The 27,852-nt window shown below is 55.0% G+C and overlaps 1 protein-coding gene across 1 annotated transcript; it reads right to left on the minus strand.

The window, feature by feature from the left end:
* ALDH4A1 (aldehyde dehydrogenase 4 family, member A1) lies at nucleotides 1-27,852 on the minus strand. Its single transcript, XM_008589465.1, has 15 exons — nucleotides 27,782-27,852; nucleotides 17,611-17,704; nucleotides 16,999-17,091; nucleotides 15,050-15,097; nucleotides 14,038-14,193; nucleotides 12,182-12,331; nucleotides 12,034-12,108; nucleotides 10,563-10,750; nucleotides 7,954-8,027; nucleotides 5,983-6,179; nucleotides 5,776-5,823; nucleotides 4,830-4,982; nucleotides 3,894-4,015; nucleotides 2,955-3,073; nucleotides 1-1,514 (listed from the first exon to the last, which is right to left on the minus strand). Exons 1-15 carry the CDS (start codon nucleotides 27,850-27,852, stop codon nucleotides 1,402-1,404), a joined length of 1,701 nt encoding a protein of 566 aa, XP_008587687.1. The 3' UTR covers nucleotides 1-1,401.

Genomic DNA, 27,852 nt, shown 5'->3' on the forward strand with positions numbered 1-27,852 from the left:
TTAAGTAACAGGTGTTTTATTGGGTGGCATCAGGGCAAATCCCATTGCCACCTCACAGTGCAGAACCGGGAACACTGGCTCCTCATGGCAAACGACACAGATCCTGGAAAGAAGAAGAACCCACCCCCGGCCCAGGCAGCACTGGCACCCACCCGACTGTGGGCCACAGTGTGGAACACAGCATTTGGGGAACAGCCACACCAGCTCCGTGGTGGCCCCATGCAGCTAACCTTGAGGAGGACCCAGCACTTTCACAGTGCTGTAAAAACCATCCTTGAAAGTCAAACTCATAGATCCCTGACCACCCAGAATGAGACCAGAAGGAATCTGCCCGTGGCCACCGACTGGCTGTGCCAAAGAACAGGCCATGGAGGGGCCAGTCCACCAGGAGCTGCTTACATGTAACAAGGGAAGATTCTACAGGCAGCATGCTCGGCCCAGGCTGATGGGAACCCAAGGCCAGGTCTCGGGGGACTGGGAGAAGGGAGGGCAACATCTGTCTGGGCCTGTCCACCACAGCCCGGTAGGCACGGAGCTCCTGCAGGGAAAGCCCAGGCCCTGACAAAGGTTTTGGGAGGGGACATTCAGGTAAGACCAGTAGAGCTAAGGGAAGCCACACAGAACAAAGGCCACCCAAGGTCTTCCAAAACCACAGCCCAAATAGAAGGACCACTCATCTCACACCTTGGCCGTAGCCTCCAGCAGCCCCCAGCCCTGCCATGTGGAGGCAGCCCAGAATCACAAGGGCCTCAGGTGAACGCAGGCACCTGGAGAAAGGCACGCAGCATCTAAGGCACATGGTTGGGTGCAGGTACCCACTGGCTCAGGTGTATTTAGGCACAGATAGAATGGGGAACGTGGGCAGCCCAGACCAAAGAGGCAAGGCCGCCTGGTACCGTGTGTGCCCTGCAGGCCACCTGGGTCACACATCACCTGGATACCTGCAGGAGACAGAGCCAAGGCCAGGAGCCTCTGTGAGTGGTGAGGTTTGCCAAGGGGCCCAGAGCTGCCTGCTTTTCCCCAGAGGATCCCAAGAGCTTCTCCATCTTCATTCCCCACGTTCCTGAGCCACTGGGCCCCAGGGTAGGGGAGAGAGAAACGGATGAGTAAAGAACCTGCCAGGCACCAAGGCCATACCCACCAGGTAGAATTCCTAGGATGGTCAATATGATAAGGGGTGACAGCCCTGTTCCTCCCCAACATGATCTCAAACCAGACTCTGGACACCTGACACAGATGGATGAGAGAAGCTGGCACACAGGCCAGGGTGGGGAAGGGCCAAGCCTTAGTCTAGAAATGGGGCCGTCCATGAGGAGCAGGTGGAGGGGCTGGGTGGGGCCAGTGCAGCCAGGTCCGTCGTCTGGACAGACACACAGGTGGACGGTGGAGGCACAAGTAGGCTCACTGCATGTATGAGTAGCGCCAGTCCCCCAGGGGCTCAAGGGTCTCTTTGATGACCTGGGGTGACGTCCAGCGCAGGATGTAGTGGGGGCCTCCTGGCTTGTCATTGGTGCCTGTGGAAAAGACAGTTCTGTTTTTCTCCCAAAAGATACAACAGCTCTGAGCAGAAGGGGAAGAGTGGGGAGGAGGGGTTGAACAACTGGAGCACCAGCAAGCAGCAAATGGCAGCCTGCCTCACGGAGGTGCCCAGCCTGGGGTGCAGAGGAGTTGGGGGGCAGCAGGAGACCCTGCAGTCTGCAAAGGTGCGAGGGGCTGGGACAGCTGTTGCGCCCCACCAGCAAGGGTTATCTGGGAGGCAGGGTCCTGGGGTTACCCTGTGACACCTCTGGTCTTCATCTCATTCCAGCCAGAGCTCCCAAGTGGTCCAGGTTAGAAGAGCATCTTTTGTCATTTACAATAAGCCCCTACAACCACACCAGAGACTATGCTAATGAGGTGACTCCAGCAGGATGGGGGCTGGTTGCCAGAGCCAACTCTGTGATTAAAGGGTTGGAATTTTTAGCCCCCACCCCAACTCTTGGGAGGGCAGAGGGGCTAGAGGTTGAGCCAATCACCAATAGCCAGTGACTTAATCACAAAAGCCCCAGTAAAGCAGCCTCCATAAAAACCCTAAAGGACAGGATTTGGAGAGCTTCCTAGTTGGTGACCACATCCACGTAAAAGGAGGGTGGCAAACCCCAAACTCCACGGGGACAGAAGCTCCTGTGCTTGGGATGCTTCCAGACTTTACCCTATGAACCTTTTCACCTGGCTGTTCATCTGTAGCCTTTAAAATATCCTTTGTAATAAATGGGTAATAGTAAGTGAATTTTCCCTGGGTTCTGAGGGCTGTTCTGGCAAATTATTGAACCTGACAAGGGGGTCATGGGATCCTCTGACTTGTAGCCAGGTCAGACAGAAGTGGGGGAAACCTGCAGACCCACTACTTGTAACTGGCATCTGAAGTGGGGAGCAGTCTTATGGGACTGAGCCCTTAACCTGTGGGGTCTGCACTAACCACAGGCAGTTAATATCAAAACTCAGTTAAATTGTAGGACTCCCAGTCAGTGTCTGTCAAGAGCCAGAGTCATGGGTGTAGGAAAACCCCCCACACTTGGCTTCAGCCCCAGCTCTGCCACTAGGGAGCAGTAATCTTTAGCAAGTCGCCGCCCCTTCTGAGCCTCAGTTTCCCCATTTGTGAAGTGGAGGGCGTTGGACTGAAGTGATCTTGAGCATGGTGGTGCCAAGTGTGGGTGCGGGAGCCCCACCACCTTCCAGCCATGAGGGCTTGAGCAAGTCGCTGACCCTGTGCCTCAGTTTCCTCTTCTGTAAAATGGGGACCCCTGCTCTTGAGGTTGCTGAGAGTACTCAGAGTCACCATGCTAGCCTGGCCCACCGTTAAGTGCTCAGTCAGTCCCTCATGCCATCCCTATTACTCTTAACTACCTTGAGAAGTAGGATCTAGGGTCTCCTGCCAGGAACTCAGCTCCCCTCTTTAATGGGGGCACACTCACCAGAGGCTCGGGCCCCCCCAAAGGGCTGCTGGCCCACCACTGAGCCAGTGGACTTGTCGTTGATGTAGAAGTTGCCGGCAGCGTTCCTCAGAAGCGTCGTGGCCTCCTGGACAACGCCCCTACAAGGCAGTGCAGTGGTCAGAGAAGAGCTGGCTCACCCCCCTCCAAGAGCCCTGCCCCCCACACTCACACTGGCTTTCTAGGTTAAGCGGGAGGCAGTCTGGGACATGTGGCACTGACCAACTGCTAGCTCTGGGCCCTTGGGTGGGTGACCTAGTCTCTGTGCCTCAGCACACCTCCCTTGCAGGGCTGCTTTGAGGTCTGAATGGGAGGAAGAAGGGTCAGACTGCACCCCAGGGAGAGACCCATCCTGGTCCAAGCATCCTGTCCCTCAGGAACGGGGGAACTCCCAGACTCCCCGCTTCCTCTCAGGTTCCAAGCCCACCTCCACTGTCTCTTAGAGGCAGACACAGGGCGGCAACCAGTGCCATGGAGGGAAGAAAAGCAAACCCTCAGGTTTACAATCACGAGACCCAGGCTCGAATCCTGCCTCTGCATGACCAGCAGTGAGCCCAGCCCGAGCCTCGTGTCTGCTCTGCAGCATGCGGCAATCACCTCGCTCAGGGGCCCCCTCAGATCTGGGGAAGCCAGTCAAAAGCACCGATTCCCAGGCCTCCCCACAGAGATTGAGGCTTAGGGGCCACCAGTGGGGCCCCAGCACCTGCATTTGTAATGAAGATTCTAGCTGCCTGCATATGCCTGTGCTGGGGCACAGGCCTGCCTGCCTGCCTGCCTGTCAGGGCTGAGGAGAGGTGCACGGAGAGAAGGCAGGGGCAGCATCACTACTAGGAAGCATGCTTAGGAGGTGGGGATAGGGCTGGAGCCAGCAGGTACAAGACACCAGGACTAGGGCTCTGGGGGCTGCCGCCAGCCACTCACTTATCCTGGGCGAACACTGCCCCCGTGAGGCCATAGCTGGTGGTGCTGTCGACCAGCTGAAGCGTCTCCTTGTACTTGTCATCTGGGTAGACGTACACGGTCAGCACGGGCCCAAAGATCTCCTGGGAGAGAGACTGGAGTCAGGCCCTCCACGTGGGCCAGTGCCCTGAGACCTCCCGGTCTCTCTGCTCTGGCCTCCCTCTCCCAGCCCCTGCAACAAAGGCCAGGCACTGCCTCCTCCTGGATTCTGTCCAGGGACAGCAACGTGCCCAGCTCCCTGCCCTGCCCACCCTACTCCAACCTGGCAAAAGATCTAAAAACTTTCTGGCCCTTCCTGCCAAACTCACACCCAGAGAGCATATGGTCCAGGTCCTTGGAAATGGGAGGTTTCAGGCAGCAGCTGGCATGGGAACTGCCCGATGACAACACTCCCTCCCGGAGGGTTCCTGATCCCCCTGCCATCAAGGGGATGGGGAAGAGCTCCTCCTCCTCTGGCCACTCCCTCCCCTGCACTGTCATCCCAGGCAAGTGCCTTGATCTGTTGGAGCCTCCATTTCTCATCTGTAAAATGGGGATGATAACACCCACCTCCTCTGTGTCAAGTGCCCAGCTATGGCCGCCCTCAGTAAGAGTCCGTGAATGTTAGCTGGTAGAATCGCGGTGGTGGCCGTGGTTGTTGTGGGCAGTGGAAGTGCTAGGACACCGGCCAGAGTCAGCAGCTCAAGGACAGAGCACTGGATTTAGAGTCAAGAGGCCTGAGCTCAAGACCTGGCTCTGTTCTCTCCAGATGTGAGACATTCCCTTTTAAGGCCTCACCTTCCTCATCTGTGAATGGGGTCATGTCTCGAGGAGAAGACCCCATCCAAATACCTTGTGTGTGTGCTGTGCTAAGATGAGGCTGTCCTCATCGGCGTCCCAGCTGCCCACCCCAGTCACCTCCTTCATGATGGTCTCCTGTGGGTCCTTTGTCTCAATGATGCAGGGTTCCACGAAGTAGCCCACAGTGTCGTCACACTTGCCCCCAGCCAGGACGGTGAGGCTGGGTGAGGATTGTGCATGCTCCAGCCACTTCTTGATGCGGCCAAAGGACTGGGGCGGGTGTAGGGGGATGTGTGTCAAAGACAGGCTGGGAGGTCACCCCAGCAGCAGCCTCCCAATACACCCACCCCTCTGCCAGAATGGCCCAACTTCTGAAACAGGGAGTGGTAGGGGGATACTGAGGGCAAATGCCAAGGTCTGGCTGAGCCACAGCAGAGACAAGCAGAGACATGCATGCTCATGTGTGTGTGCACACGCACGCGTGTGTGTGGCAGAAATATAGGTATGCTTACTTATCAACATGCACACACACACAGAAATGTATATATGGGCACATGCACAGCCATGTGGCATTTACGTTTAAGCATGTAGGCATCTGTATGCCCGTGTATACGTGCGTGCATGTGGGTAGACTCGTATATGCACGTATGTGTGCTGAGTGCATGTGGATGTGTTAATGTGGGTAGACCTGCATGTACGACTACACAGACGTCTACGTGAACGTGCTCACGGATATGCACATACATGCGCACATGTGTACTTGGGTGTGTGCACGCAGATGCGTGGGCCGGCCTGTGTGTGTGCATGTGCGTGTGCACACGCATGTGCACTTATAAGGGGCTTGCTGAGCCTGGTTCAGGGTGTGCAGGAGATGACCTCCTCTCTGGTTAGGAATGATTCTGCCCTTTCCAGAGCTGGGGGGATTATATGTGGCTACTGAGCTGCCTTGCTCCAAGCAGTGGGGCTGGGCCACCCCCCAGTCAGGGCTCCCCTCTCTCTTCCTCCCTCTCCTCCACGGTCCAGGGCTTGGCCCCCCAGGAACGCCCTGTTTCCTGCCCCATACCTTGGCATCAATTACTGCGGAGAAGAAGGTCCCAAAATCCTCTGCAGGCTGGAGGCAAGAGAGATGCCAGAAGAGATGAGCCGCCACAGGCCGAGACAAAGGGAGCCCCCTCCCCGCACACCCCAGCCCCACTTGCAGAAGCCTCCCAGGGACCCAATCCCATCAGCCACCCGCTGCGCCGCAGCAGGGGACCAAGGCGCCACTTACGTTGCCCACTTTGATCCTGCCGTGCTCCTCCAGCAACCGCCCTTTGATCTGCGGCCACAGCGAGCGCGGCACGTAGAGGCGCGAGCAGGCTGAGCACTTCTGGCCGCCGTACTCGAAGGCTGAGCGCACAGTCCCACTCACCACACTGTCCACGTCGGCCGAGCAGTGCACGAAGTGGAAGTTCTTCCCGCCACACTCTACAGGGACCCAGGTGGGGAAATGGCTGGAGGGCGGACTGCCCCAAAGGCCCAGGGGCCCAAAGCACCCTCTACATTCATCACGGGGCCCCATGACCAGCCACCAGCACTGAGCAGACGACAGCGGGAGGAGGCACAGAGTGAGGACCGGACAATGTCCCAGAAACCAATAAGCCAGTCTGTTCTCCCACTCTACAGAGTGTGAGACGAGGAAACTGAGGCTCAGAGCATGGTGAAGGGCATTGGAGGTCATCAGACCCAACTCCCCATGATGCAGATGAGAAAACTGAGACTGCCCAACAAAGGCAGATGAAGGACCAGAATCCAAGGCTCCCAAGAGCAGTCCATTCCCAGAAGTGGGCAGAGCTCTCTTTGAGGCTTCCCCTGCCTCCTGCCCAGCAGGGGAGAGGGGAGTCCACCCCATGTCCACTGCCAGGGCCAGGCTCCTCCTCCCTACCATGGCAAGAAGCCACTCCCCAGTTTCCTTAGCATGAGGGAGCTTCAGGCAGGTCACTGCACCCTCCCAGCCTCAGTTTCCTCACTTGTGGGAAATGTCAGCTAACAGCAGCTGAGAGCACTTCCCACTGGCCAGGCTCTAGAAGGCACCTGTGCTTTGTCTCACTGAACCTCACAACCTCCCATTATTATTCCCATTTTAAAGACAAGAAAACTGAGGCACAGAGAGACGAAGTTAAATGCTCCTGGTTGAGAAGTGGGAAACAGTGGTCTCTCTCCCTCAGAGAGGGTGGGAAGGAGCCTCTGCAAAAAACCACACACAGCTCCACACAGGGGCTCACTGCTCTGTATCTCACAAAGGTGGCACCGGGGTGCCCTGGGGACTGGACACTGGACATGCCACATCTGACCCTGAAGTGGGCTCACTTTTCCTGACACTCCCATCAAAGCTCCCACCAGTCAGGAATGGGGTCCAGACTCGCCATGGGCCCCACCTCACCCCTGGGTGTGAGGACACTGAACCAGCCTCAGCCCTGCTGTTAGTGTGCCGTGTGAACCCCGGCAGCCCTTTCTCTCTCTAGGTCTCGGAGTGTCCCCGCAGTGTGTTCCACAAAACACTTGGCCTATGGGCCTTTGCAAAAATGGGGTTCTGTGACCCAATGAGTTTGGGAAACAACGCATGGCAGACCTTGCCCTTGAAGATGGGCAGTGCCTATTAGTGCATTAAAGGCTCTGAGAAGTCCTGCAGGAGAGGAATCCATTTTGCTCTAACACGGTACATGCCAAATTTCCTTGACCATGAAACTGTTTCCCTGTGGGAAAACTGTAGTATGTCTACAAGATCTGGCCCTGAGACCTCTCAGCCCCATCTCCTGCCACCCTTCCCCAATCCCTCCTCCAGCTACACTGGTCCCGCTTTGTTCCTTCAAACACAAGCTCATTCCCACTTCGTGGCCTCGCATCTGCACCTTCCCCTGCTTAGGCCTGCGCTGTCCACCACAGGAGCCACCAGCCACACTCGGCCATTGAAATGTAATTTAATTAAGATGAAAGAAAACAAAAAACTCACTTCCTCAGTCACATTAGCCACATTTCAAGGGCTCAATGGCCACATGTGGCTGGTGGCTTTCTTACTGGAGGGCACAGTTACAGACTCATCCATCGTCGCAGGAAGCTCTACTGGACGGTGCTGCTGCCCAAGACAGTTCATCCCGCCTGATCTGTGGCTGCAACACCTCCATCTCCTCCTCTTTCAGGATGGCAGAGGAGGGGTTCCTAAGGCCCCAGGGAAGGGGAGGCTGGGGAGAGAGGCCCTTACCTCCAGCCAGGCGTGGAAATGTGCGATACTGGTCCAGGTTCTGGGCTACCTGCTTCCACAGGTGTTTGAAGGTGCTGGAACCAGAGGAGGACAGGGTAGGAATCAGGGAGTCGGGCTCAGGCACCTGGGAGGGTGAGGGTCCCGTGGGTTGGGAGCAGGCCCTACCAGAGGAAGGGGGCCGAGAAGCCCAGGGAGGAGCACTGGGGTCAGCAGTCCAGCAGGTGCTGGCAGCTGGGAGCAGGCCGCATTCCAGGCCTGTGGGGAGGGAGGGTGGGCAGCCCTATGTGCACAGAAGGTCCAGGTTTGAAGCCAGGAGGTACTGGATTCCAATTCTGCCCCAGACACAGAGCTGTGTGATCTCAGGCTCATTACTTAACCTCTCTGAGCCTCAAATTCTGCACTTCATCTGGGAACTAGAGAGAACAATCTCCACCTGGCAGGGGTTTGTGATTATCTCTAATGTGAGTTAAGGGCTTAGGACCATGCTCGGCACACCACAGGTGCCTACTGGGGAACAGAGACAGCCAAGGTCTGCAACAGGCAACCACAGCCCAGCACCCAGGCCTGAGAGGCCAAACGGAGGAGGGTCCAGAGAGAGGGAACTCAGGCCCCCACCCCAAGCTGCTGCCTGGAGGTCCTCGCCTCCTCCCCAGGCTCGGAGTGTGACCAACCTCAGCACCACAAAACAATAAAAATGCTAATCACCCAGGAGCCAGCGACACAGTAGCTAATACTAATTTATGGCTTTCCTACCTTTAAGCCCGCTGCTCATCAGAGCATGGCAAATAGGGGCCAGGCCCGCTCCACCCGCTAATAGGCAAGGACCCGGGGGGCCCGCGGCTGGCAGAGCAGGCCTTTTGGAAAACGGCCCTCCTCAGCAATTCTAACGCTGCCATGGCCACCCAGCAAACCTTGGCAGGGAAGGGGGTGGCAGAGCCTGAGGCTGGGCAGCGGAGGTGAGAAGCCACCACAAGTGTCCTAGGGGACACCTGGAAGGATGCCAAGCTGCAGACCCGGACATCAGGCCGCCTCCAGACATCGCCACCCAGGTGACCACAGGCACCTCAAAGCCAAAGTGACCAACATGCGATTCATCTTCCCCCCAGCTGCTCACCTCCGGGTGCCCACCTTGGTGAACAATGCCCCTTCTGCCCAAAGACTGGGCTTCCTGCTCGCTCCCTCCCCCCGACCCCAATCCCGCCCTGTGGCCAGGTAAGCACCACTGCACCTCCCTGTTACCTTCCCGCTTGAATCTGTCCCCTTCTCTATATTCCCACAGTCTCTACCCTGGTTCGAGCCCCAACACCGCTGCCTGGATGGCGACGGCATCCTAACCAGTCTCCTGCTTCCGGCCAGAGACCACACAGGAGCCAGAGCGATCATCTACGACAGACGGTGCAGACACAGGGGCCTGGAGGAGCCAGGCAGGACAAGTAAAGGGGTGGACCTTGTATGCAGAGACCCAGAGCACCTGCCCACCTCCAGCCAACGGTGCCACAGGGAGATGCAGGCTCAGATGACCAGAGCATCCAGGTTCTCAAGAGGAGCCAACATCTGGATTTTATATGAAATTGTCTCAGTTATACAAAGTTGGGCCATCACTACCAATTTAAGGCCATCGTTTGTAATATCCACCTAAAACAGAACTCTGATTAAGCTGCTCCTCCCGCTTAACCTTCCGTGGCTCCCGTCACCTTCAAAATGAGCAGACACCTCCACAGACACATAAGGGTCTTATAGGCCCTGGACCAAATACCCCAAGGGCTGGGACCTTATGCATCGTGTTCACTCACAATTGAACCCTAGCACAGCACACAGCCCAGCGCAGCCATGCTCCTCAACTTACCATGGGCTTACATCCTGATAAACCCACTGCAACTCGAAAATGCATTTCACGCATCTATCGCTAGTCCAAGAAAAGATCCAAATTCAAAATTCAAAGTACAGTTTCTACTGAATGTGTTTCATTTTCACTCGATCATAAAGTCAAAAACTTTTAAGTCCCACTGTCATTAAGTCGGGGACCATGTGCACCTGCTAAATCAGTGAGTGAATGAACAGTCGGACTCGGCAGCTGCCTGCCTTTCCTGCCTCATCTTGAACCATGATACCCATCCTCACCCTCTTGCCATTCAGCCTCTGAACTCCACACTTCAGCCCCATGGGACCCCGCCACCCACTAAAGCACACACATGCTGCCTGGAGGTCTCCCTGTGTGCTAGTCCCTCTCCTAGAACACTCTTCCCATGCCCTCTCCCCTCTGCCTGGCCAACTCCTCTGCTTAGATGCCACCTCCTCCAAGAAGCCTTCCTGACTCCTCCTCCAATTCATTCCAAGCTCCCTCGTGCCCTTTCCAGTGGCAGAGATGGCATTGAAATCAGTATTGTCCAACATCTGTAGGCTGTACTTCCAACCTACAAAGCTCTTCCTGTTCCTTAACTCATTTGATCCTCACAATTATTTCGCAAGATAGGCATTGCTAGAGGTGAAGTGGCTCGCCACGGCCACACAGCAAGTGTAGGTTCACAGCCCCGGCCCCTGGGCAGACAGCAGGTGACAAGAGGTTGCCTGGTGAACTTCTCTAACCACCCGCCCCACCAGGGACTTACGGCACACTGCCTGTGAAGTTGATGCCACAGAGATGCTCGGAGCTGGTGACAGTGTCCCCAAATGTGGGACCATCAGCTGGCACAAACTGGATGATGTTGGGGGGCAGACCAGCCTCCCGGAGGATGCGGTACACGGCATAGCTGGCCAGCATGGCAGTGTCACTGGGCTTCCACAGGACCACGTTGCCCTGCCCGGGAGGTATGACAATGACTTATGAGGCCACAGGCCATCAGCCCCAACCCCTCCCCACCCCACAGCATGGTCATCCCTCACTGGAGCCACAAGGGCCCTGTGCCAGCCAGGATGTCCCCTACCCAACCTCACTCCTCCAAGTGTCTGGCACCGTGCTCCAAAAGCCCTTGCTGACGAGGCCACAGCCCAGCCCTGTCTCCTGCACTTTCTGGCCAGGGCTCCCTCTCTCTAGGAGCCTGCACCAACTGGTCCTGCCATCACCCCCAGGCAGGTCTGTTCTCACGTTTCCGAGTCACTAGGTGCTCACTAGACACAACTAGGCAAGTGCTCACAGGCTCTCTCTGCACGTGTCCTAGGTCAGGGCACGTGGGCACCTGGGCACATGCTGCATCTGTCTGCTCGCAGATGCACAAGGACATCCCCGTGCAGGTACGTGGCACACACCTGGACATCAGTGTCCAGCTACGGCATCTGGGGCCCAGGCCTCCCAATGGCCATGTCCGCCCTCCTCCTGCCCAGGCTGCCTGAGGGCTGGGCTGCAGTCTTCCCCGTAAGACTGGGAGCTCATATGGTGACAGCCCCCTTCCCTCTGATTATGGCAGCAGAGCCCAGCCCTGAGACAGACCAAGTCCAAATCCCTCTCTGTTTCATTGTTTACTAGCCATGGAACCTTGACAAACAAGTCACCACTGTGTGTGCCAGTTCCGCCATCTGGCAAAGAGCCACAACCACAGACCCCCCTCAGAGCTGTTGAGAGAATTAATGAGGTCATCTACATCCAGTACCTAACAGTGGCAGGCTCACAAGGAGCACTCAAAGTGGGCGATAACTATCATCGTAAACAGAGTCGCCATATACGGGGGTACTTCAAAAAGTTCATGGGAGAACTTGTATTATCTTTTAATTCCATGTTTCCATGAACTTTTTGAAGTGCACTTGTACTAAGCCCACTCGGGGCCACACCTGCCTGGGGTTAGACGTGTCTCATTTGATCCTCGAAACCCTGTAACAGGCTTTGCTATTACTTCCACCTTGCAGATGAGGAAACTGCCTCAGAGAAGTCCAGGGGCTTGCCCCCCCCCCCCCCCCAGAGAGGGACAAAGCTGGGATTCAAATCAGGTCTCTGACTCCAAAGCCTATCTATGGCCCCAGGCTGCCTCCACCTTCTGCACTTCCCCCCACAAGGGCTGGGACCCGAGGGGTACAGTGTGGCCTTTTGTCTGTTGGGACTATGAGAATGACTAGCCGCCTTTATCCCCACCTGGACCCATGTCTCACCATCAAGGCCGGTGCCCCCGCCAGGTTGCCACCGATCGCAGTGAAGTTAAAGGGTGAGATAGCCGCCACGAAGCCCTGGGAAGGAGGTGGCAGTGAGGCCAAGCCTGAGGCTTCCAACAGCCCCCACCGCCCCCACCACCATGGGTACCTCCAGCCCCCGGTACACCACACTGTTGGTGCTGGGTGGCACGCTGATGGGCTGCTCCTGCTCCAGCTCCACGGCAAACTTGGCATTGAATCGGAAGAAGTCGATGAGTTCAGCCGCAGCATCGACCTCTGCTTGGATCACCGTCTTACCCTGCAAGGCAGGTGGCCGGGGATCAGTGGAAGCGGCATGCCTCTCCCACATCCAACCCTGTGCCCATGGCGAGTGCCAAGTGGGCCCAGCAGAAACCGGGAACCTTCAGTGGACTGACCAGCCCCATCCCAGGGGCTGAGGAGAGAAAGGAAACCGATTCTCAAGTAGCTGAGCGACCACTGTCAGCCTATCGCCCCCTGGGCAGGATCGGGATCAGCGGCATTTACTGACCCCTGCTTTGGGCCAGGCATTTCACATCACTGCCTTAGTCTCACAGCAACCCTGAATGGTGGTAACCGGGATTGGATCTATGATCATGATCCTTAGACCAAACTCAGGAGCAGAGCCTCTCAGATAAAGGGTACATCGTGAGTGGTTTTCAGCATGAGTGGGGGACCCGCCACCGTTGAACCAGGGCAGAGATACTGTGCACAGGATGCAGACAGCTCCTTCCCCTGGGATGGGTACTCAGCCTCCCTACTTAGTTTGGGCCAAGAACCAGGAGGCCAATGACTGTGATCCCCTGAAACTGTCTATTCTTCCTGATGGCAAACATTAGCCAAGGGGAAAGGACTCTGGGCCTCAAGAATGGGGCTTTTCCAGATCTGGGCAGGCCACTCCTTGGCACACAGGGTCACTGCCAAGTGTGCACCCCATTTGGGTCGCAAGCAGAGGAAGCTGGGCAGAGATGTGTACAGTGCTTCCTAGAAGCTCCTGATCCTCAAGCCAAATAAAGAAGGAACTTGACCTTATCTTAGAGCATGTGTGTGCGTGTCTTCTGCTCAATGTGTGGCTCACCCAGAACCCTTCGGAGCCAGACGCCCACCCAGAGGGTGGCTGAGCCCATCAAATGAGGCATTTGACGGGGTGTGAAATTGTCATACCACCTCCATGCAGCAGGGGGCGCTCTAACCATGGGGACAGGAGCGGGAAGGAGTAAACAGGCAGAGCCCAGGTTTGGGCTTCTATGATGTGCCCTTCGGGAGCCCAATCGGCTGGCACCCTAAGGCTCGGATCCCTCCCCTGGCACACTCCACCCTGCTAGTGCCACTCTCACTCAGCATGCATCCACTCCAAAGCCATTATCAGGAGCTTTCTAGACTCCTTAAAGAGCATGCAACCACGAATATCAAGACATGATCACTATGCCCTAAAAGCTTGTAAAGGGGCGATAAGTACATAAGAATCCAATCTACCCCAATGGGATCCAAGCAGTGATTGACCAAGGATCACCATGCTATGGGAGAACAGACATGGGACTAATCCTTTTGGACTGAGAAGGTTCCAGAAGCCTCATGGAGGAGGTGGTATCTGGGCTGCATCAGGTGGTAAGAGTTCACCAGGCAGGGAAGAGAGTGCAAGCATTCCAGGCAGTGGCACACTGGACAGAGGCAGGGAGGATGCCTGCGGTGTCCAGGGAGTCCTGCTAAGTCCAAACTGGCTCCATCCCAGGCAGGATGGGACGGCCTGGCCAGGAAGGACAGAGAAGCCTTGGAGCAGGGGCAGAGGAGATGAAGGGGCCACAGTAGGACCCATGGGCTTAGCACAACCTGCCTTGTCTAGCAATTTCTGTTCATCTGTACCTGCTCCTATGCCTTGTCCTTTGAGAATATCTCAGTCCCCAACAAGGCTTGGCACCCAGAAGCTGTCTGGCTGACATCTGCCAAAATGGAACTCCCACCCCACCAGGGCCACAGGCGCCTCACCTGTCCCACCATGGTCTTGGCGAGGATCTCAGCCCTACGTGGCCCACTCAGGATGTCAGCTGCCTTCAGGAAGACCTGGGCTCGGTCTGCAACAGGCTTCAGGTCCCATTCTTTCCTGGCGGCCAAGGCAGCCTCGATGGCTTTGTTAAGCAGAGCCTGATGAGACAGGAAAGGTTGGAGCTGCCTCCTGCAGCAGGAAGGGCCCCAGGAGAGGGAGCAGAGATCTGGAAGGCCAGTACTCACCCCAGCCAGGGAAGACCCCTGGCTCCCTTGGCCCTCAGCCCCCTCATCCCCACAGCTGCAGACACTGTGTCCCATGGCCAGCTGGGCTGCCCAAGGCTCAGAGACTGTCTTGCTGCCAGTCTAAAGTCCAAGGGACTGCCAGGCTGGCAAGCACGCCAAGGACTTGGCATCAAATCCCTCAGCTGTTAAGCCTGCTCCACTTTTTCTCTCATGATCTAACAAGGCCTCACCTTATTCTTGGGACCTGGTGCTCCTGAACCCACCATCCAGAGCCTCCTGCCCTTGAGGTCAGAACCTCAACCTGAAAAATACCTGCTGCCGGCAGGTACACCCCCTGCCCCATCATCACCACATGACACCAACTCCTAGACCCTGTGCTATGGATCACCCCATCCTGTCCTGCTGGCCCCTTCGATGCCAATTCCCTGCCTGGCTTTCCATCTAAGGTGTTCCCAGTTGCCCTGACTCAGCCTTCCAGGATCTATCTCATCCCCAAACCACGGTCTGCCTCACAGCAATCAGCATGTCTGGGGATGTCTTGGTCCTGGCCAAGGCAGCTGTCATTTGGCTCAAGTTAAGCCTTGCATGCCTGGCCCTGTCAAAGACATCACCCAAGGACTTCCTCAGCACCAGCGCCCCTACCCACCCACCCCCCATGGCCAAAGAAGGAAGCAGCGACTGATGTCCACCTCCACAGCAGCATCTCAGAGGGCAGGGCAGGCCAGAGCAGGGGCAGCAACCCCAACCCAGTCTCCGGGGACTCACTCACCTTGTCTGCATAACAGAACTTGGCTACCTTGTGTCCGTGGTTAAAGGGCTGGAAGAAGAAAAGGGTAAGGTCACTGCCCAGGAGGGAGGTACCAGGACTGGAGAGGACAGGGCCAGGCTCAGAGCTTGTTTTCCAGGAAAGTCCTGGACATGCTCACTCTCTCTCTGGCTCCCCACAGAGCCCTCTGCAGTGGCCCAGCCCCACCGATTTCTCTCTCTTGAGGTCATGGAGCACCTGCTGTAAGATGAGTAAGACATGGTTCCTGCTCTAGAAGGTTCACAGCCCAGGAGAAAGGCATGGGCCACATGGTCTTTCAGGGTAAGCATGGACTTCATGGTCCGACAGACACGGGTTCAAATCCCACCTACTAGCTGTGGGGCCTTGTGGAAGTTCACTTCCCTCCTCCACGCCTCCTCGTCTGGAAAATGGGGATTGTGCCCCCTGCCTTGTAGCACGGCGAGGAGGACCAATGGCATCCCCAATGAAAATACTTCCAAACCAGGTCTGGCACGAGGGTGCAGCTCAGTAATGGGTGCCGTCACCAGGCGAGGCCCAAAATGACACGCTGGTGTCGTGAAATGCTCGGGACTTCTGCCATCCCCCAAAGCTATTACAGAACAGAGCACCTGCTCCCTGAGCCTTCTGCATGAGACCCAGATTTACTCATACAAATGGAAAGATCTTCAAGGAACATTTGCAAAAGGAGCCGGGAAGCACCGAACGCTAGCGTGAGCAGTGGTGAGAAGCGCCCCTTCTTCCCTACCCCGGGCTGGCGACGTATCATTTTATGCCACAGCTGTCAACACTCTGGCCACCTGTTAGTCTTCCACTGGGTTGTTTGGCACTTTCCTGTCTAACACGGCAGCCACAGCCACGTTCACGTGCTTGTGACCCCACGTGGCTGGTGGCTGCAGATAGGGCACATCACCATCCTCACCACAGAAAGTTCTGTTGGAAAGTGCTGGTCTAGGTCTGAGTAGAAAGTGGCCTTTTCCCGTCATTTTAACCCTTGGCACAGTCACCTGTATCCTGCCCATGCCTGAGATGGGCCTGTGACGCTTAGGGTCCAAGACAGTGCCTAGGACCTAGAGCTTTCAAACTGAGCCTGCCCCAGCAAACACAGATCCCACCCTCACACCTGCCACTACCCCACATGTCAGGCTACAAGGATCACCATGTGGCCAAAACATCCAGCTGGAGTCACTGCCTGGAAAAATCCCAGGTGCCACAGTGGCCTCGGAGGTTAGGGGAGCTGCAGGTGAGGGCAGGTTCTAGGCAGTCAGAGACGAGGCCAGTGAGCAGGTCGTGGGAGCTGCCCTCAGCTGGCACCTGGGCACACACCTGGTGCAAGAGAACTGGCTGGAAGCCTGCAGACCCCAGGCCATGCTCCAACAGCTCCAGCTGTCGGGACCTCTGGTCCTGATCCAATAGTAGGGGATCCAGGACACCTCTGTGGACAACTGCTGCTCCTGGCTGCCCTTGAAACCCTCACAGTGGGAGGCCTGGGTCCTCCACCCTCACTCACCTCTCCCTCAAATTATAGACCTATGAGTGTCCTGGTCCATGTGAAGTATATGCCAGTTTCTGGATGGATAAACTCTGAGCAGGTGGGTTTTTTAGGCCAATGTCACCTGAGGAGCACAGGGTCTGGGGCCCTACTTTCTGCCATAGCTTCGCCCCCATGTGGCGAAATCCATCAGGAATAATAAAATGCTGTGTGGACTCCTCATGGTCTTTCTTGCCTGTGGACAGGATGCAGTTAAGGGCTGGGCACAGTGTGGGCAGGGCCCTCTGCTTTTGGAATCTTTACTGGCCCACGGAATCCACAATGTGGGAGGGGACCATAAACCCCATGAAGGTGGAGACCACGTGTTATATGCTTATGAGCTGTCAGAGAGGGAGACCACAGACTCGGGAGAGGCCAAAGCCTGCCCACCCACTGGACTCACCGACACCTGGTACCGCACGTCCGATGTCCACACTTCCTCATCCCCCACCACACACGGGATGGCTTCTGTCCGGCCCTTCAGGTCCTTTAAGGCCTGGCAAGGGACAAAGGGCAGATGGGCACTTCCTTCTCCTCTTCCTCCCACCTAAAACCCTGATACGGAGTCTGCAAACAGAGCTGCCCACATGGACACATAAACAAGAAGGGGACAGCAGGACTCAGCTCTAGCCATTGTCACCTGCAAGAAGGTGAAGCCAGTGTTGCCAGGTCTTCCCATTACAAAAAGATAAAAAACTGCATCTGAAATGTATGTGAAATCACATATTTTAAATACTGGCAATCAACTGGAAAATATTTTCAATACATCTAGGCTTACGACCTCTGACCTGGCCTGAGAGGCCCCAAGTGTCCCCAGGCTGCCACCCTGCTGCCCCAGCTTCTCTCACCCTCCAGACCAATAGTGGTCCCCCAACCCCAGGCTGCCTCCCAAAGCTGGGAACAGGGGTTAGGGTCAGGGTTAGGGTCGTGGCTATAGGCATGGAGAGGGATCTGAGGGCTGCTGGGGCTGTCTCCATGTCCTACACCCTCTGGATGCCCCCCACCCTCCTGTTACCTTTTGCAATGCGTCTCGCTCGGGGCTGCCCTGTGTGAATGCCAAGACTGGCTCGTTGGCCACCTTCAGTGGGGAGGGGTGCTTCCACCGCAGCCTGGGGCACAACAGCAGGGGACAGACGCAGACAGGTCAGCAACGGCCACCTCCCCCAGGCCCAACCCCTCTGTCTCTGACAGGGACCCAGAGCCTGAACTCCATAGCAACTGTAAGAACCAGGGGAAAGAACCTGCTTGGGGTCCAAAAGCCAAAAGTCCTAGTCCTGCCATTGTGTGTCCTTGGGCCTGTGACTTGCCTCCTCTGAGCCTGTTTCTACATTTATTAAGTGAGAAGAATCATACCAAGCTCACGTGGTTGAAGTTTAAAGGCGCAGATGCAAAACCTTATGTTTAAGTACCTTGCACATGTAAAGGGTCACTCTCTCTTTATTTCCCACACGGCAGCCTTTACCCCAAACACACCCAAGCTGAATAGGCAGCACATTCCAGAGCTGAGTCTCCTGAGAATGTGAACGCGCTGAGATTCTCTTGGCTGACAGAGAACTGCCAAAGAGAGCTCTGGCGAGCAGGACTGTCCAAGATGCAGACTGTGACCTTGCAGGCCTGCCCTGAGCTCAGTTCACAGCAACAAGGAGAGCTGGTTTGGGGGTTCGGTGTCTGATTCCAGGGTACTGAGTTTCAAGAACTCCCTGCTTGAATCTTATGACCTCAGTAACTAGTGACCACCACCCCCTACCGTGTCTCAGGGTCATGAGGTGGGAGGATAGGCGGGTCAGAGCCGGGACTCTGGGGTCAGCCTCAGCTCTGCCACCTCCCAGCTGTGGGACTTCCCCTGCAGGCCTCCGTTTCCTCCTCTGTGAATGAGGACAATAGTGACTACAAAGCCCCTCTACTGTCCGAGGGGCCCATTGGTGTTGGCAAAGCCTCCCACCCACAATGGCACAGGATGGGCCTCACCAGCCGCCCCCTGAGAGAAATAAGGTCATTTAGGTTCCTAAAAGGAGAATGACTAGTTCCAGATCAAGATTAGGAGGAACCTGGATTTGAGTCTAGAAACCCAGATATCATCTCCCTCTGGTGTTAACATTCCCAGCCAGAGACCACCAGGAACAGAACTGGAGTTGGACAAATTGGGTTTACTGGTGGTCTCAGCGAGGGAGAACACACACCACGGGGAACCAGAGTGTCTCAGTAAAGTGGTGGTAGAAAAAACCTATTGTAGGGGCCGGCCCGTGGCTCACTCAGTAGAGTGCGGTGCTGGTAATACCAAGGCCGCGGGTTCGGATCCTATATAGGGATGGCTGGTTCGCTCACTGGCTGAGCGTGGTGCTGACAACACCAAGCCAAGGATTGAGATCCCCTTACCGGTCATCTTTTTTTTTTTTTTTCGTCTTTTGTCTTTTTTCCGTGTCCGGCAATGGATCGCAACCCTCAGTGTTGCCCCCGTACCGGACCGGGGACCGGCAACGGGATCGCAAGCCTCGGCGTTGCTCCCGCGCCTCGCTCAGCCAGTGAGCGGGAACCGGTCTGTATGCGGAATCCGAACCCTCGGACGGGAGCGCCGCCGCGCTTCCCAAGCGGCGCACTATCCCGTGCGCCACCGGGCCGGCCCTTACCGGTCATCTTTTTTTTTTTTTGGCGTCTTTTGTCTTTTTTCCGGGTCCGGCAATGGATCGCAACCCTCAGTGTTGCCCCCGTACCGGACCGGGGACCGGCAACGGGATCGCAAGCCTCGGCGTTGCTCCCGCGCCTCGCTCAGCCAGTGAGCGGGAACCGGTCTGTATGCGGAATCCGAACCCTCGGACGGGAGCGCCGCCGCGCTTCCCAAGCGGCGCACTATCCAGTGCGCCACCGGGCCGGCCCTTACCGGTCATCTTTTTAAAAAAAAAAAAAAGAAAAAACCTATTGTAGGATTTGGGCTTTGGGTGGGTGATGTGCAGGTTTAAGGAAGGCCAGGTTTGCTCTGGATTAGAAGCTGTCAGAAAGTGGGGGCAATTCTATGATTGAGCAAAGATGCAGCAGTCCCTCATGCAGCAAGAGGGGTGTCTGATACTTTGTAGACAGCACAGTGACCTGTTTTTGTCTGCTTAGACACAACTATGAAGTGGGCTCACTGTGTCTCATTTCACCACGGTCTCAGGGTAACACAGTCCGAGGCTGCTCCAAGGCTGCTGTTCTGTGAGCCTGTTTATACCCAACAGGAGAACAAAATGCTGACGCTGAGAGTCGGGGACCACTCTTCTTTCTTTCTCACTGGAGACAGCCTGGAGGCTCAAAGAGCCAGCCTGGGAGACTTGGAGGAAGGACACACAACAGGACGGTGCAGGCAGGTCCTTCGTTCATTCTACAAGGTTTATGGAGGACCCACAGCATCTCTGATGCCATCTCAACCCTGGAGATACAGCAGTGACCAAGACCGTGAGTTTTGCAGCTGACCTCCAGCGGGGGACACAGGCAGGAACTAAACACAATAATCACAGATGGTGACTGCGAACACGAGCAAGGAACCAGGGGGTCAGGGAGGGCCTCTATGAGGAGGTGACCTCTGACCAACAGCTGAAAGAGGTCTAAGAGCTGGGAAGGGCATTCCAGGCAGAGAGGAGCACGTGCAAAGGCCCAGAACAGGAAGAGCAGAAAGGGGCCTGTGCGGTTTGGAGGGAGAGACGGGGGCAGGGGCCAAGTCACCCAAGATCCTGAGGGGTCAAGTGAGCAAAGGGATTTCTCCCTCCCCCACCCCCGTCAGCGGTTCTGCAGCCCCCCACCCCCCCCACACCCAAAGGAGCCAGAGCCACATTCCTCAGGCCACGCCCTTCCCCTAACCAAAGGAAGGAGGAGACTAGGACAGACCTGGGCTCCAATCCAGCTCTGCCTCTCACCGCTGTGTGACCTTGAGCAAGTCACACTCTGGAGCTTGTTTCCCTCCAGATGAGGCAAAGCTACAGAGGTGCTCAGTGCATTAAATTCCCTATCTTCTGGGGAAGACTGGAATTTGAGCCGAGTTGCTGACTGCTTATTCCAAAAGCCACACCCACCATGAATGGTAAAGCAGGGGGCACCATCTCCTCCTCCGGCCAGGAGGTGGGACTCTAAATACCTGGGTCTGGCTTGGGTAGATGGGAAAAGCACAGACCCTGGAAGCAGACAAATCCAGAACCCAAATCTACACCAGCTCCATGACCTCAGCACATCATTATAAACCTTGACAGCCTCTGTTTTCCCACCAGAAAACCGGGGATAATACTACATACCTTGATGTGTCATCGTGAGGACTAAAAGTGCTGGCCTTTCTTCACCCCTCCTGCTCTGGGGTTTTTCTAAGAAAACCAAAGATGTTTCATAATGGTATTCCACTAGGCCAGGCTTTCAAAGGAAAATTGGTTCCCAAATGTCCTCAAGGATCACATTCTCAGGGGCTAGACCAGGTGGTAAACAACTACTAGAGCAATAAATTTAGCATCGTATCCGACCCGCACCTGAAAATGTAGAAGCTACCGGCTCTTTTTCTGTTCCCTCTCAGGAAGTGTCAGAAACAGAAATCCTGCAAGCCTCCCTCCACCTTCCACAGGGCAGAGGCCCACTGTGACCCCAGAATCACATGCCCCCATAGCTTTCTCTGTGCCTGGAACATCTCCAAGCCCTGGCCCAGCTGTCCATCAGTCCAAGTGTGGCTTGTGGAACAGAGACTAGTTCAAAGTTCATCCTGAGTAAACTGCAGCCAAAAATAACCCAGGGACTCCTAGCTTTGGCTCATGGGCCATTTTGAATTAACACAAGCACCCTTCCATTGACTCGGGTGAAGGCAGAGATGAATCACTCACAGGACTTAGGCTTCTAAGAGCCAAGGACTTAAACACCAAGGAACTTAAACACCAAGGAACGTTTAAGAGGATCGGTGAGGACCTTCTAGGCAGGACTGCATTCCTCATTCATTCATTCATTCATTCATTCAAACAGTCAGCACACATTTATTCCACAAGGCAATGATGTGGGAATAAATTGGACCAGGTTTATAAAATAGCTCATTCATTTAATCATTCACAAATTTCCTGAGCACCCAGGCTTACAACCCAACCTCCCATTTGGGGAAGGAAGCACAGGGCAGAGTCTGAATTTGGCTCAGGTTTCCCTAACAACCTGGGGTGCCACTTCTGCACACCTGGGGACCTCACTGCCTGAGACCTCAGACTGCCACTCCATCTGCAGGTCCTGGTGTCTGAGCTACAAAAGCCACAGTTTTTCCTCCTGCAGCAGCAGATGTCAGGGCAGCATGGAGCTGAGGGCCAGCCCATGCAAGCTCAGAAATCTACAGAGTGAAAAATGGGAAGCAGAAGGCCTGGGCTCCTAGGTCACCCCCTCAGCCCCCAGCCCGCCCCCAGCACCTGGGCCAAGGTACTATTAACTCTCACCTGGACTCATGCAACGCCATTCCTGTTCTGTTGTCTCCATGCCACTCTCCACACCACAACCAAAGTTATAGTTCTAACATGAAAATCTGATCATCAGAGAGTGAGAGCACACTCCGCTCAAAACTGCTCAGGAGCTTCTTACCTCTTCTAAAATAAAAAATCAGAATCCTTACCGAGGCCTTCAGATTCACTCGCCACCACCCCACCCGTTGGCTGCAATCTGGCAACCCTGATCTTTTCTGGAGTCTCCTCTGCTTGGGATGCTCTTCATGGGGCTAACCTCTCACACCCTGGATGGGGCCCCTATCAGATCATCTCATAGCCCCATACTTCTCTCGAAGTACCAGTGACAACCCTCCTTACAGAGCTCTGACTGACTGTCTGTGCTCCTGCCAGGCCACAAGCTCCATGGAGCTGGCCCACGTCCATTCCATGCACCAGTGGACACCCCACGGTAAGAACTTGAGAAATACCTTTAAAAACAATCAACGTACAAGTGGTATTAGAGTTGACACCAGGCCCCTGGGACTGGACTCTGAGGCCAGTGCTCCTCTGCTAACACGTGGGGCTAGACACAGGTCTCTAGGGTTCTCCAGTGGAAGGGGTCGGGGTGGCCAAAGTCAAGGCGAGGAAAAAGAAAATTAACTTAATTCAGCCTCAATTAGCTTCATTCAGGCTCTTCCTGCTGTTATCTGGGGCCTGATAAAGCCAATCCCCCTTATCACCCAGATAAGAGCAGCAGTAGAGTTGAGCAGAGAAAGTGCAGGGCCCAGGGTGGGGCTGGGAGGGAAGGGCATGAAGCCAGATGAGCTGCTCAACCTTATTACCCTGGAAAACACCAAGGAACGTTTATTAAGCACTCGCAGAAGCCAAGCACTAAACTAAGTGAGATATGGGGATTATCTCATTGACTGTACCCTACAGATGCTTGAGGGAGGTGTTATTATGACCTGTTTCATGCATGAGAGTCAGACAGATTACTAGCATATGGCTCAGGGCCACCGTTTGTTGAAGTGACAGAGCAGGATCTGAACCCAGGTCTTTCTTACTCAGAAGACGTACACTATGGCTGAAACACCAGGAGCATCTCAGAAGCCCATGGTCAGTCAAATGGGGCCGATGGGACAGATGAATCCCCCTCAGCATACAGCTAGAACCCCCTCATTTCCCACAGGAGGAAAGACGCCACTCGAGACAGGCAGTAACTTGCCCAACGTCCCCCAACACTGCGTTCAGCCCAGGGGTCTTCCCACTCCATGCTGTGGCCTCTACCAGGAAAGGTTTGGGGAATCGGGAGCCCCCAAGAAGAGTAGGTGTCTTCCCCATCCCCTGGGGTGAGCAGAGTCAACCCCAACAAAAGGAGTTTTGCATCTGGGGTAACTAATTAGAAGAAAGGGAAGGGACGAAGGACATCTGAGTTCCACACCGCCCGCCTTACCACCACTCTTGCGTTGCTGGGACCCTCTTGTCCTGATATTCCTAAAGAGGATCACTCTGGGCAACCTGCTGGTGGGTGAGGGGGCTCATAATAATCACAGCAACACTTACTGAGTTTTCTAGATGCCAGGCACTCTTCGAAGTACTTTTCACATAGAAATTCATTTAATTGCCAAGACAACCCTAAGAGGGGGCTGCTATTATGATCTTTATTTTCCACACGAGAACATGAGGCCGTTCAGAGAGTCTGAGTAACCTGCCAGGGCCACAGAGCAGCTCAGAGGTGGAGCCAGGATCCAAGCCATGCTCCATGTACTGCGCCATTTCAATAGCAACTGTTCAACACCCACTGTGTGTCAAGTCAGGTGCAGGCACAGGGAGCAGAGTGCTCCAAGGAGCACCAGTGCCAAATGCTGCCTGAGAGGGGACTATAACAGCTTTGGAAGTATTAAGATCACTACAAGTTCTATGTATTCTCCACTCAAATATTCACAGAGCACACGCTAAGTACCAGGCACCCAGACGCCCTCGTCACATCATCTCTGCTACATGGCTATTAACATGATGATCCCCATCTGCAAGAAGCACCAGAGGACAGCTGCTCTGCCAAGGCCACAAAGAGCTGGATGAGTGTGCGTGTACAGAAGGGGCCGGGGGGGCCAGCCCGGTGGCGCACTGGATAGTGCGCCGCTTGGGAAGCGTGGCGGCGCTCCCGTCCGAGGGTTCGGATCCCACATACAGACCGGTTCCCGCTCACTGGCTGAGCGAGGCGCGGGAGCAGCGCCGAGGGCTGCGATCCCGTTGCCGGTCCCCGGTCCGGTACGGGGGCAACTCTGAGGGTTGCGATCCGTGGCCGGACCCGGAAAAAAGCCAAAAAGACAAAAAAAAAAAGAAGGGGCCGGGGGGGGGGGGCATTCCAGGCCAAAGGCATTGCCCCGGCCACCATGGCAACACTGAGGGTTGCGATCCGTTGCCGGACACGGAAAAAAGACAAAAAGACAAAAAAAAAAAAAGAAGGGGCCGGGGGAGGGGGGCATTCCAGGCCAAAGGCATTGCCCCGGCCACCATGTGGAGGAGCTCAAGAGCAGAGAATGTCCAGGGAATGATGGGAGGTGCCAGCCCCTGCCCAGGGCAACCTGTGCCCATGCAAGGGCCAGGCAGGCTGGGAAAAGCACTGGGTGGTTAGATACTTTGAAAATTAAACAGGTAGGTAGCCTGAGAGGAGTCCACAATCACCCAGGATAACTGCAGGGCACGGGGCAGTGGCCAATGCCAGCCCACAAGCTCCCCCACTTCAAGCAAGCCAAGGAGGAGTCACTTCCGGAACCCCACACCAGAAGGGTCTGGCACAAGGGCAAGTAAGGAACAGAAATTAACATCTACTGTAAGCCAATTATGTGCCTGGGTTAGCTCTTTTATTTATTAAATTTATATACAAATCTGTATCCTTCATGTTTCCAAAGAGAATTTGCAGAGACATAATCAAAGACACTGGTGATAAAGTTAATAGAGAAAAGGGCAGGAAGTCAGGGTCAGAGGAGAAAAAGGACAATCAACTGGGAGGCCTGGTGTTTACCAGCTTGAGGCCTTGGACTTTTCCTTCATTTCCATGGCCCTCAGTTGTTCAGTCTGTGAAATGGGGACAGTAACACCTACATCACAGGTTGCTGAGCAGCTGAGTAAAACAATCCACATAAAAGGCAAATGGTAGCCGTTGCCACCAGGGCCCATCCACTAAGGCCATGTGTTTGTGCTTATTGTGTCAAGATCAGTTGTGATAAATATCTACTGACGAGGAGGGGCTCACGTGATAAGTTCATTCATTCACCAGATATCTGCTGAGGACTTACCAGGTACCAGACACTGTTTTAGGTCTTGGGGACATAAAATAAGACAGATAAGTCTATAAAAGGAAAAAGTAAACTACAAAAAAGTATTTGCAGATGAGTCCATTTTTATGTTGTTTTTTCTTTAAAGCGTATATATATTTATGTAAAGTTAAAAACATTAGTCAAAATGTTGACAGTGGTTACCTCTGTGTGGTGAGATTACAGGTGATTTTTGTTTTTTGGGTTTTGGGGGGTTTTTTGTTTGTTTGTTTGTTTTTGTTTTTGTTTTTGTTTTTGTTTGCTTTACCTGTACTTTTTACAATGGACACATATTTTTTTTAAAAAAAAGAAAAGAAAATACACTGTCAAGGTGTTTTTTTAAAAAGTGGTTGAGGAGCCGGCCCGTGGCTTACTCGGGAGAGTGCGGTGCTGATAACACCACGGCCAAGGGTTCGGATCCCATATAGGGATGGCCGGTTAGCTCACTGGCTGAGCATGGTGCTGACAACACCAAGCCAAGGGCTGAGATCCCCTTACCGGTCATCTTTTAAAAATAAAAAAATTTTTTTAAAAAAGTGGTTGAGATTCCTGGCACTTGGGGCAAAGCAGGAAACACTAAACATCACCCATTTCAGTTCCTCAAAAGAGGTTTTTTTCTCGGGTGACAGTTTTACATATAGGACACAGAGATACCACTAAAAATGTCCTAAAACTGTTTCTCCATAAATGCAGACATGGCACACCAAGTGTCTTAAATATTTGTTGAATAAATTTACAAGTGATCAAATACCAAAGCTGTTCTTCTACAGCTGTGGCTCTCAACTGGGAAAACTCTGCCCCTCGCCACCCACATCTGGCAATGTCTGGAGACTTTTTTTGCTGGTCAGTAAAGGGATTGAATGGAGACTTTATTTTATTGTCATGACTGGGGGTGCTACTAGCATTCAGTGGGAAGTGGCGAGCGATGCTGCTAGACGTTCCACAATGCACAGGACAGACCCCATGGCAAAGGATTATCTGGCCTCAAATGTTAATAAAGCTGAAGTTGAGAAATCCTGTCTAGGGCATCAGGCCAGCTGCTTACTGGGAGAGGTAACCTGAGCCTGAGATTGGTTGTAAAATGCTCTCTCCCCTCTCAAGTCAGGAAGCCTTGTGTTAAGGGATGAATCCTACATCTGCCTTAACTTGCAGATACTTTTCTATCTGTAAAATGGGATGATATACTGCTTGGGTGTTCAGGAAACACATGAATCCGTGAGATGGCCCCATCTCCCTGGGTCCTCCATCTTGGGGTCTGAGAAGGGTGGTCTCAGAATGCAAGGAGAGGCCTGCAAATGGGATCACAGAGGATGTGGCAAGTGTGGTTCCCAAATCTCAGTTTGGAAGAGGAGCCCTTCTATCCCATGTCTTCTTCCTGTGTCCTTTCCTATCCCCTCCCCACCCACAGACAACACACAGCAGTGTTCAAACACCCCAGTGCCATCTGTTGGGGGCAGGGAGAGGGACACTCATTAACTCAGAAAGTGCATAGCTCAGCAGGGGAGACAGACAGTCACAGCCCTACGGGCCAGGTAAACAAAACTCAGATGGGGAGGAGGGGTGCCCAGCTCTGAAAGGCAGGCGGACAGAAACACGGGTCCATGCAGGGACAGCCCCACCAGACTGTGCGCCCCTCGGGGGCAGGGTCTGTGTCCTATCTCCCTCCCCCTTCCTAGCCCAGAGCAGGAGGGGCTCTGAGAACACTTGTCACTGAGTGGGCAAGGGCCCAGGAACCCCACTCCACAAGGTCGAGGTTTGCAAATCTGAGTTTGAAGAGCAGCTCCACCGCGGAACTGCTCCTCGCTTTCTTCATTGTTTGGAATAATAGTATCTACATCACAGGGGTGACAAGTTTAAACGAGAGTGAGAATGATGTCACGACGAGGATAACCGGGCACGGCCTGCGTGCCCGGCCCTGTTCAATGCATTCAATTCTCCGTGATCCTCGCAAGGAGACACGCGACAAGTGCCCAGCGCTCGGTCAGTGTCACTGCCCCACCTACCACCAGACGGGAGTCCCTCGTCTGTCCAACATCTCACTTGCAGAGAGAGCTAGAGACCCTGGCAGGAGGAGGAGCGGTCAGGGAATCCAGAAGTGGGGGGTCCCTGAACGTGAGTCTAGGGTGAGCGGTGACAAGCGCGCTGCGCTCAAAACAGAAGCGGCCCCCAGGGAAGGACGCCGCCTTCCGAGTGGGACCCGGCGCGGCTCCGAGGCACGCCGCCCGGCCGCAGGGTTCCCTGAGGGCGACGGGGACCTCAGACGGAGGAAGCCCTGGGTGGGGGGCTGGGGCACCAGAGGAAGCGACCCCGGGCGGGGGGAGATCCCCTGGGGAAGCCGGCGGGGACCGCAGCAGCCCGGGGTCAGGCAAGGAGGGAGTCCGGCGCGGGGGGCGCCCAGCGACTCCCAGGCTCCCAGGCCGGCCAGCGCCGCGCTCGGGCCGCCGCGGGCCCGGGGCTCACTCACCCGGCCCCCCTCCAGGGGCGGACGAGCAGGGCGCGGCAGAGCGCGGGCGGCGGCGACAGGAGAAGAGGCAT

Source organism: Galeopterus variegatus, unplaced genomic scaffold (assembly GCF_000696425.1).
Source record: "Galeopterus variegatus unplaced genomic scaffold, G_variegatus-3.0.2 Scaffold137, whole genome shotgun sequence".
Taxonomy (NCBI): Eukaryota; Metazoa; Chordata; class Mammalia; order Dermoptera; family Cynocephalidae; genus Galeopterus; species Galeopterus variegatus.